Below are 11,724 nucleotides of genomic sequence, written 5' to 3'. Positions count from 1 at the left end.
AAAGCAGACTGGCTCCCCCTGATCTTCCTCTTCCTCTTCCTTCTCAGTTTATTTTTCCCTTAGGAGGAAGTCAGAAATAATTCTTAATGCTAAGTCTGACACACACTTGGAGAACTTGGTGAATTCAGTATCAGCAAGCAAGTCTAATTTGGCAACAATGCCTCCCTTTGTTCATTTACTCCTGTCTTAAATATTGCTGTCTGAAATGTGCACATCCTTAAAAAGCATGCAAGCCTTTGTAGAGATGGACACAAAGAGGGCGTATGCTGAGGGGAGGTCCGGGACCCTGCAGGCTCCACCTCCCTGCATAATATGCCGGGTTCATTGAAATGACTAGACAGCAGAAACACAGCACCACACAGGCTGCACGGGACTCTGGACAAACTGCTCCGAAGTGGAAGAAAACAGGACTGCGCGATGGCTGTTTCTGACTGGTAGAGTCTGAGCCGGGGACGAAGAGAAGATCCTTTCCTCTGTGCGGAGGCAGCGGATGGAAATCATTCGGGAATACAGCCTCCTCTCCTCCTCAGCTGTGGTACCCTGAACTCAGACTACAAAGGGACGTGAGGTCGGGCACTGGTTAAAATGGATACTTTCTTTTCAGAGGTGAGTTTGACCACTTTCTCTTCACGGGAAACATGTTTTTGCGCTTGTGTTTCTACTTTCAACGTGACCCCTGAAGTCTTTTGGGACCGCGTCGCTCTTTGTTTTGTTTGAGGCTACTATGCGGCGCTGTGCCCGTTTCTGAGCCTGGCTGGTTTCAGATCAGCTTTAATTGTAGCTTCTGTAAATTGTTAGTTAACTTATCAACAAAGTGCAGCACTTTGTCTACATTTACCCTGCTGTGCTTGTGCTCTTTGTGATTATTTTTCAGCCATTTATACATATACATGTACCCCAGACTGGAGGTGGTGGTGTGGCTGCACTGGGCTGGTTTTCAGGATGCAGCTGTAGTGGCAACAAGCCTCAGACACATTTAAAAACACAAATGCTGTGCATTACTTTTTCTGCCCAGATCATCTAATTACTGGCAAACAAAGACAAACAGTACTTGAAGCACTCACGTGAGAGCATCCCTACCAATCTCTGCCATCAGATCCATTATTTTTTCCTCTTTTGTACTTTTGTGGCAGAGAATCCAGCGCTCACTGCCTGTAAAAGGAAGCTGCGTGTGTGCCCATGTAGGCTGGATGTGTCATCTTTAGATCAGCCCAGACAGGAGCACACTCACTCGCTCAGAGAGGCCATGTAGAGACCGGCTATAGGTCTGATTTGTCATCCTCCTCTGACTCAGAGGGCACACGGAAAGACAGACGGTGTGTGAGTGAGGCGAGTCTCATCCACTCATCGTCCCTCCACTCACCTCCTCTGTCAACAGCATCAGCAGTACCTGACCCTCAGTGATGTGCTGCTGTGACGCGGAGGTGATTGTGCTGTTTCTATAGAGGCTGCTCCATACTCTCACAAGGCGTGTGTGTATGACACTTTGGAAAAGTTGCATTTAATATTTCCTGTTCCATACTAACTATTAAAACTCGTGGTCTAAACTCATATTACAAGGATGGGAAAGAACTGAATTCTTGTCATTTTTGGCAAGATAGTGGTTAGACTGAGTCATGTTTCTCAACAAAACGCCATCTTTTTTTGACCCCAGTCAAACGATTAAAGCATTAGCCTCCAAAAGCCCATAAAGGTAGAACAATGTACTAAATTCTCAATATTCTATTATGTAAACCAACCGTGTAGTGAACAGATTTAGATGAGCTAAATTTTGGGTCAGCAGAGATCATTGTTGTAATTTGGTGTGTGTCCTTCATCCTGTACCAACTGTGTGAGATTTCCCCAAAGATTAGTTTGAGTTCATCCAGGAGTCCTTCTTTTCCTGCTGTGGCTACGTAGCGCATCGCTTCTCATCCTGCGATGTAACCAAACTATGCTTTCCTGTGTCTTGATTGACAGAATTTATTTGGGAACAACTAAGTTTCTATGTGTAATTTTGGTCAGAACGTGTCGGTCTGAATGATGACTGCTGTCGTTCGATGCTTCTGCCTTTTTTTTGTCAAAATATTCAAGTGGGATGTCCCATTTTGACCACACCATAGTGACAATGTCAGGAGTGGTCATGAATGGGCTGCAGCTGTAGAAAAACAGCTAAAAAGAGGTATTTGATTTATATTTTCTATGAAAAACAGCCTTCAAATGAATGAATGAATGCACTGTCCTGGTTTTATTTTAAATGACTTTGGGGTCATGGAAAGAAGCCAGCGTCCTGAACTCCTCAGTGCGACCAGCGTGGATTTAATTAAGCAGGAATTCTGGAAGTGAAGTAAGAAGAAGATTAAACTCAACTCAGTGAGAACAAATGCAGTTGGATAAATTTTAGGCCTCATTCATTACTGTGTACCAGCGAATCAGTCGTGATGTGGATGTCAGCACATGAATGATATGATCTTTTTTAAGCCTTTGCATATAATTTTTTAACTATGTTTAGTGATTTATCTCAGTCAGTTTGTCTGGTTCTGATCTACTGTCAGCTTCCTCTTGCCTGTCACAGTTTGTGATGGTGAATATGATGACAGGGGTTAGAGATAGGGGCATAGTAAGAGGAGTGGCAGGTAAAAGGGGTGTGTGCCCAGAGGAAAGCCCATCCTGTCCATCAGTGTGACCTTTCCTCTCAGGAGTTGACACAACGCCATAAAACCCTCAGCGACGCAGCCTCAACTCCACACCCAATCCGTCCTCTGAATGGATGTGACACTGACACTGAACACACACAAACACCTGGAGTGTGTCACAGATCTGGCCTGTGCCTTCTGACATTTTGGTCATCTTAGACTTTCATATGTCACTAAATATGATCTCTATCTGCTATGTATTCAATTCAATATTCCTCAATTCAATTCAGTATTCCTTTATTCGTCCCTCGAGCTTGTTTAAAGACAGGTTTGTCTCTCTTCCTCCCTTTCATCTCTTCACAGATGAAACATTGTTCACACAGTTCCCACAGCACAAGCCTTTTCATATTTTATGTCTTTGTGAAACATCCTGTTGACGAAGTTGAATCTCAGGTATGTGCATTTCTAAACTTGGTAATCAGTTCCTTTACAGCAGCAGCTGCCACACACTGTAAAGCCGCATGAGGACCTTTCCACACCCGTTAACTCCTTCCTTGCATTACAAACCAAATTTGTCTCACTCAGAGACACTCTGACGGAGGGAATCCCAGATTCCCAGCCTTGACCCCTCAAATTCCCGGTCATGGCCGCCTGTCATCCGTGCATTGTGAAGCTGTTGTGACGAGGCTTTAGGTTTCACACCATCACTACTACCAACCCCCCCACCCCCCTCACACACACACACACATTCTCCCCCATGCTGAAACATCCCTCGTAGCCCTGTGTGCTGTTTATGTCTGGATCTTTGAAGTCGGAGCCGTGGATCGGCATGCTCGGTAAGCATTCTGCGTTGAAATGGGTAACGTGAGAAAGGCCAACCTGCTCCAAAGGGTGGACTATTTTTCTACTGGGGATCTTTCTACCCAGTTGTCACTTCCTCCAGCTGCCACTTTAGAGAGCTGAGAATCTTCTGTCTTCACTTCCAGCCATGCAGACGGCTGAGGAAGGAAGGAAGTAAAGTTAGGATGTAAGGAAGGGTGCAGAAACGACAAATGTATCCTGCATTCCTTTGAATTTCTTCTCCCCTGACTTGTAATTAAGATTGAAGTGGTTATTGTGTGCATTATCACATCCAATTAGGGGAATTTCAAACAATGCTGTAGAGTCTTGAAGCTGTGGTGAATCAACAGCGCTGGTTATTTATGAACAAACAGAGGGAGGTACTATTAAGGCAGTGGTTTATGTGTGTGTCAGCAGAAGTCCTGCAGCTTTGGTACAGTCTGGAGGTGGTTTAATCTGTCACAAGAGTGCTCGGACTAATTACCAACAGGCATTGTCTGACCACACACCAAATAACATGGATAATCCTTCCTCATAATGGCACAGATGCCTGGTGTTAGGGGAGGCGGTTTAGGTTTGGAAACCACCGCTCATGGTAAGAATTTGGTGAATTTTCCATTTTAACAACATTTGTCCATTTTAAGTCTGCTCTGAAACTAGAATCAACCGTTTGCACTAGTAGTCTGAATCTTCCCTTTTCGCCTCACTGGCTTGTGTTTGCATTTCTTGTGTCTCTATCAGTAACCTGACCCTGGTCTATCAGCCCGCGGACCGTCACATGGAGGGCTCAGTGCTGTGATAACCTCCTGCTGACACCACGCTGTTGACTTTAGCTTTGTCACCATCACTACATCACCGAGCTTTTCAGACAAGCTCTCTGTGTTTGTAGGGATTAAAGGAAAAGAACGTCTTCATACTAATAACAAACGATGCAGCGCTGGAGCTCGCTTCTGTGTCTATTAGCTCATGGTGATGGACAAACAGTGGCAGAAGAGTTTTGACGACTTTTTCCGTGGAGTAAATTGATCTTATGGGAAATGTGCTTAATCTCTTTCTTGCAGAGGGTGAGATGAGAAGATTGATACCACTCGTAAAGTTATGAATAAATGGTTATAGCCTTATAATCCATAGCATGACCTTACAGTTAGCTTAGCATAAAGACTGGGAATGTGGAAACAGCTAGCCTGACTGTGTGAAGGTAATGTGAAGGTAATTTAAGTGACCCTTAAAGCAATGAAAACAGAAGGGGTTTTTGCTTGAAAAAACACTGTAATTTTGCAAAATATTATGTCCTATACCACTAATACAGTAGAATTCAATACTGGAGATAAGAAATTGTACCCTACTTTGGACAGAGTCAGGCTAGCTCTTTCCCCTCTTTCCAGTCTTTGTGCTAAGCTAAGCTAAACTACTGCCAGCAGTAGCTTCATATATACCGTAAAGACACAAGTATTAATGTCTTTCACTGATAGCCTTCCTGGTTATAGTTTGCAAACCTTGTTCGTTACACTCCCTCCAGTCACACAGTGTTCAACAGAAGAACGTCATATAATGTTTTAAATTCACAAGACACAGCTTATAAAAACATGTTGCGTTCGGTCTACTCTCCAACACCCATCCTTCCTGCCCTCCCTGTGTGTGTGTGTGTGTGTGTGTGTGTGTGTGTGTGCGCGCGCACATATCTGTATCAGGGCAATCCCGGGTGTGTCATTCTCTGAAATATAAATCACCCTAGGCATTTGGGCGATTCACAACTTTTTTGCCACCTCAACAAGGTTATGATGAAAGAGAACACCCTCAATCAGTGTCTGAGAAACCTGAGAATTGAAAGTGTCATGAAGAAGTCATTGTCACGTAGAACTACGTCAGGATGGTTTGACGTACTCGTAAGTAAGTGAGTAATTTATTTATATAGCACATTTCATACGCCAGGTGTAGACTCAATGTGCTTTGCATGATACAGGAAGACAAAGGACGCGATAAAACACATACAACGCTGGATCCTGACACAGTAAAAAGACAAATCGGATTAGAATAAGGGTGACAGGAAACAAACAATATTTGATAGGAGACAAACAAGATATACAGTTTCTCATTTTGGCAAATCAACTGTAAGTACTCTCACATGGGAACCTTCATTAAAAGCTTGTTTAAAAAAGAAAGTCTTTAGCTTGGTTTTAAAAGAAGACACTGTTGGAGCTAACCGAATTTCATGAGGAAGAGAGCTCCAAAGAGTGGGACCATAACAGCTGAAGGAGCCATGAGTTTCTTTGAGGTGTATTCTTGGTACTGTGAGGAGCCCTTTGTTTGATGTAGATGATGATGTGTGTGTGATGATCGTAGTGATCGGACTAAAAACAACAGGTACATAGAAAAGTGGCATTTGTGTACAAGGGAGTTAAGAAAAACAGCTGTTTAAGAGAAGCAAGCTGTTCATTTAAATTTTTTTAATCTAGTCTGTCGTAAACGCTTTTAAATTTCATTAAAGGAATAGTTTGACATTTTTGGAAATAGGGATCCATTTGCCGTTTTACAGGGCTTAATGTGCTGAGCTGCTTCTTGCTAACCTAAGCTAAGCGACTGCTAGCTGTAGCCTCATATTTAGCCTATATTTGTAAGAGTGATATCAATCTCAGGTGTGGTGTCTCTTCTCCATGTACACCTCCAGTGGGTGAATCTGGGCTTTGGACCCAATCAATCCCGACAATCCGCAAACACAACAATTATTTTTTATACCAGATTTGCCCGCAGCGTGCGTCAGGATTCTTACATATAGAAGATTGATCTGTCCTTTATCTGTTAAGCAGCTGGTTATCGCCCCGCTCCCCGCACACAATAAAAGTCTGTCGGCCTTCACCTTGGCTGCGCTACCTGACAAACACTGTGAGCTGGTAATCAGAGTCGCTTAAATCCTCTCAGTTCGGAGGTCTCGTCTGGCAGCTTAATAACAGCCAACCTGTGATTACTGCTCCCGGCCCAGATGTTGACTTTCCTTTTTTAGCCCCCTATGATTACTGCGCACAGAGGCAGCCTATTACTGCATGGAGTGTGTTTCTCTACACACACTTGCCTGTATATTACATTTTCCTTAGGGTGTAAGTTCCACACATCCACGGGGGAATGTAGTTAAAAAACATTTTTTAAAAAGCAGTAAAACTGTTGACTCCCTCGAGATGAGGTTACTGCTATAGTTGTAATTTCAGGACTAATTGTATGATGAACGCCCCGCCGGGCCTAAGTACACGTCCCACACTGCGTGACTGCCATGGCCTGAAGAGTCCAACTGGCACCTTGGCGCTTAACAGAAGCAAAGAACACAGCATGGCACAATCCACAGTCATGACCTGTTAGCTTTCCCATCCACTCCCAGTTTGTTTTATTAGACGTGAGTGTGTGTGTGTGTGTGGTTTGGCCTGAGGTTGTTTGTGGGATCATACACTTTGATACTGAGACTCTTCTGAGGAGGAATGTATCATGTTTTCAAGACTCTACATATGTTTATCTCTCCCACTTGAACCCACATCCTCAATCCTCTGGCAGAATATAAAAATAATCTCCACATTCCCCCGTAAGAGGGAACATTTCTTTGTCTTTTTGTCATTGTTCAGCCGTTCCCAGAAAGAGGCACATCAGCACTGTGTGAACTTTGAAATGCTGCACGACCTCATATGTACATCTCCTGTGTGTCCAGGCGTTTGGCCCACGGTTACATCATCCTGACCACCAGAGCTCCCTCCCTCTGTACCATTATAAATTAAGAGCTTTAAATGTGATGTGTGTGCATGTGCAGCTGGTGACGCAGCTCCTGAGAGTAGTGGGTGGAGGCTGCTGTGAGAATATTGGAAGTAGCTGCATTATTTTCCATCATTCATCATTTTCATTATTGATTTATGTCCTGATTCGTTTTTTGTTTTGTTTTAGGGCTGTGTGTATCTAAGTGTATTGATACCAGTCTACAACATGAGAAAGTAATGACAAATACCCAGAATACATCCCAATATATCCAATTATATTGATCATTACATTGATATATTTTGTCATCTAATTAGTTAATCATTTGTGTTAGAGGTACAACACACACCCAAATTTGTGAACTGTGTAAGAAAGGAAGGTCCCTGTGAGTCATAACGAAGGTCAAAAGCAAAGTAGCAGGTCACCCAGTGATGGCTCCACTCAACCCTAACAACCACTGCCCTGCTGGCCGCGCCCCAGATGTCTCACGTGGTCAAACACACACATCCTCCGTCTCTGACAGCCCTGACTGAGCAGCATTCCTGAAATATCTCTGGCATTCCTGCTGTGTGACCCCATAACAGTCCACAGATGAGTACAGAGAGGGCAGATATATAGATGGCAGACAGCAGGAGGAATGTGCCAGGTGGCTCCGCAGATACTCAAAGTCACGAAGCTTTGCCGATAATCCAATCAAACGGGCAGTAATAATAATATTATTTGCTGCCTCTTCATCCCATTTTGTTGTTTGGAGAAGTATCGTAACCCTGAGCGTAGGATCAGACTGATACTTCGATCAGTGTAGAACAGTAGTGGAAGGAAAATATGTTCACACAGGATAAGACTGTAAACCAGGACACTGTGCCAGGAGTCTGTGGCGGAGTGTCAAGTGCTCCTCTTCTTTTTGTTGTGCTCCTGAAGACATAATTTGTTATGCAAATTCTCTTCAATGTACTCATTAGCAACATGGCAGATTAGCTACATGAGATGATGGTGGGGGAGGTGCTTTTTAACTCCCCCAGACAGACAGACAGTAGACACACACACTCCACCAAACACACCCAGACACATAAACACAAAACCTGCCCGCTTTGTTTGCAGTGAATGTTGTGACTTGGTTGTTCCGTTTTGTATGTTAATGAAGACAGTTTAAAAGACAGTGATGACAGCAAATTGCTGCTGCATTGCATGTGTTTGATTTCCGTCAAACCAGTGACACAGTTGCATTTAGAACGTCAGCATTTGCAGACCGTCTGCTGCAACAAAAACAGTCTTTTAATATGAAAATGGAGTACAGGTTGCCTCACAGTGTTAACCGTTCAGGCTGCTGCCTCCAGGCCATCCTGCTTTAAGTCTGTTTATAGCTTCCTCATTGGGGGGGGGGGGGGGGGGTCAGGCTGCTCCTTGGAGTCAAGAACAATTGATGAACTGCACCCTCCACCCTTTAACCCCCTTTTCTTTCCACCACAGAGTGGGGGAAGCCCTGCTCCCCATGGGACTCCTCCTCCTCCATTAGCTAATTTCTGATCAGCTGCTCCCTCCATCATTAATTCATAGGTCTTCCAGCACAGATGCTGAAGGGTTGCCTTTAATCATCTGATTTCTCCCCCCGGCCGGTCACACACCCCGCCCTTCCCCGCCCCTGCCCCATGCTGGCTGTGGGCATCGGCTGCAGTGCGTGCAGCAGGCTGGCAGACGTTACAGGAACAAAGAAACAATGAAATGTAAAGGGGGCATGCAGAAGCACACTTGCATTCAAATCACTGTTAGTTATTCTCAGCTCAGCAGTTACATGCAACGTGATGAGCCGGGTGACTGCGGCCTGATGGTTACAGAAGCTAGCATGTTGCCAGAGGGCTGCATGACTGAATGCGTGGAAAGTTGGTGCAAGAAATTTCCCTCTTGAGAATGACGCTTAACCTCAGTGGAGCTGCTCAGCAAAAGAAAAGAAAATACAAAAATGCCAACAAATATCAAGCTGAGTGAAAATGTTGCTGTAACAAGATAAGAAATAACTGTCTTGCTTTATTTGTAATGTGAAATTATATCCAGTAAGTTTCAGCTGAGGTTTTGCAGGCTGCACAGCTTGTGCCTGACTGGAGAGCTTGTGGCCAAAGACCCAGAGCAACCTTTGCCCAGATTCTCCTCCCAGCTGCACTCAGCCCATTTGTTTAATCTCACCAGCTACTTGGTGGATTCACCCTCATTTCACTCACTCAGCATTCAGGAGATTTGATTTCAATCCCTGAATTTGGCTCCCTTTTGATGGGACAAAGCAATGAACTCCTGCATTGTTACCTGTTTTCTTTTTTCCCCTGGCTACATACATTCCTGTTTCATTATTATTCTTTGCATATATCCATTACAACCAAATTTCAAATGCAAAACATTAACTTTTTCAGCCACAAAAGACAGAATCGGCTAACCAGCTGACCGCCTTCCTCATGTTTTCACCAAATCTGTTTCAGCCTACAGTCCAAAGCCATGCAAGTTAGATAGACTGGAAAATGTCACTGGTTTTTAATGGTTTTAAAAGTAATTTTACCAACAACAGACTTACTTTGCACACACACGCTGGCAACATACAAGCATCAATATGCTATTTGACCTTATTAATGGCAGGCCATCCAGCCAGCCAGTGTTCTGGACTGCACATCTGCCCAGGCATCATAAGTGAGGTCACAAAGAGTTAAATGACTTGGCCTCATGCCTCTCTCTTGTCATGATAATGCTGTTATGTTCTGCTATTTGAGGTGCAAATGAGGTGCTGGGCCGTGGTCCTCTATATAAAAACAAGACATGTTTTTGAACATCTGCTTCTAAATGAGATGCAGTAGGTCGCTGGAACCTTCTTGACCAAACACGACTACAAAACAAATACTGATGTTGAAAAAGTCATTAAGGAAGAAAGCCAGGAAATGTGAGAGGGACAAGTGAAAGTAACAACAGCTAGAGTTTCTTTTAGAGGAAAATGTTCCTGTGAGTATGTTCCTGTGATCCTCCTCCACGTCTGACCACAACAAATGAGATGCTTGTCAGGAATCCAGCTGGATGTGCTCATCACTCAGCCAGGCATCAGTCCTGGCCAGCAGTCAGCCCTACCTACAGCACCAGCAGCCGTTCGCTGCTGTCTGCTGGGCAGGCGTTCACTCACCGCTCCATGAAACCACACAGCGATCCAAGAAATTGTCTTTTCATAACTAACTGTTCACCCGTGTTCAAGTCAGGCTGAGTTAATTAGCTTTCTTTTGTCCTGACTGATGCGAACACCTGATACCGCCTGTGCTCATGCTAGGGCAGACAGCAGAGAAAGAGCCATGGCACCTTGTTCTGTGTACGCCCTTAAATATTTAAGGCTCGTTCATTATCAAATCTCCAAGCTGGATGTCATTATGCAAGCTGCAGAAACTCAAGCCTCCAGCTTTGCGATCAAATCATTCAACCTGAGTGGTTTCTGTGTCAGAAAGCATGATGGGACGTCGGCGTGTGGCCTGCTTTGGTGGATCGGTTTACAGTTGTCAGCTGGTTCTGCCTCAGCGGTGCTACACGCGCTCTGTGACATGCAGCATTAAGAATTTGAAATTAGCCTGAGCTGGAAATGTCACGGCAGGAGTTGAGCTTTGCTTTTTAATGGAGCTATTAAAACATCTGGTTACTGAGACCTGATAATTAAACACAGTGAAGGCTACTAAATGCACACTGTACTTTTCAGTGATTGTTATCCATGAAGTACACACACTGTTTCTCTGGTTTGGTCAGTGGTTAGTGGTGCTGCAGCAGGTGATCCAAGTTTGGGGGACTTAACACAAGCTGATACCCGTGTCCTGTTAGGTCCCAGCTGGCCTTTGTTTGGGATATTTCCGCCTGGTTAACTTCTGAGCTCTCAGTCAGAAGTGGTTGCCTTTGTCCTGACTTAGTGACGGAGCTCCTGAGGATGTAGGGGACGAGGGGGTGGAGTTTTGGAGAGGCCATCTGTTGCTGACACAATTCATCTCTACTTTATACCCTTCAGCTTCAGACACACACCAAGCCAACATATAAAGACACAAACAAATGGACAAACACATCTGGTGTTGCTTTCTTGAGCCCTTGAGTCACTGGAGAATCCCACCACTCTACCAACTTTAATGGCTGATCAGTCATCCAGACAAATCCCTGTTTCTTTAGGGCAGACCTAAATGTCTAAATGTTTTCAGGATAGATTTTTATAACATATGACCATTTGCCAACAGCTAATGATCTTTACTTTGGCAAGACGCAGCAATGAATGCTCTCTAGAGCCAGTGTTTGGTTTGTCCGTTCTGGGCTACTGTAGAAACATGGTGGTGCAACATGGCAGACTTCATGGAAGAGGACCCACTTCATCTGTAGATGTAAAGAGCTCATTCTAAGTTAACAACAACACAACAATTCTTATTTTTATGTCAATATACACAAATGAAAACATGCTACTGAATATTACATTACATTTCTGCCAATAGAGCCCCCTAAAGCTCACACACTGGTCCTTTAAACCCTTAGAAATTCAAAACAAATT

At 44.1% G+C, this 11,724-nt stretch overlaps 1 protein-coding gene across 1 annotated transcript in view; it reads left to right on the top strand.

The window, feature by feature from the left end:
• Nucleotides 1–363: 363 nt before the first annotated feature.
• Nucleotides 364–11,724, top strand: part of myo10l3 (myosin X, like 3) — a 57,486-nt gene continuing 46,125 nt past the window's right edge. The window contains exon 1 of the mRNA XM_070975631.1: nt 364–606. Coding sequence (XP_070831732.1) covers nt 586–606 — 21 coding nt within the window. The 5' untranslated portion in view covers nt 364–585. The remainder of the gene's footprint in view (nt 607–11,724) is intronic.

The sequence above is a fragment of the Chaetodon trifascialis genome, chromosome 12 (genome assembly GCF_039877785.1).
Source record: "Chaetodon trifascialis isolate fChaTrf1 chromosome 12, fChaTrf1.hap1, whole genome shotgun sequence".
Classification (NCBI taxonomy): Eukaryota; Metazoa; Chordata; class Actinopteri; order Chaetodontiformes; family Chaetodontidae; genus Chaetodon; species Chaetodon trifascialis.
The sequence above is the reverse complement of the archived record's forward strand: the minus strand, read 5'-3'. Positions and strand labels throughout refer to the sequence as shown.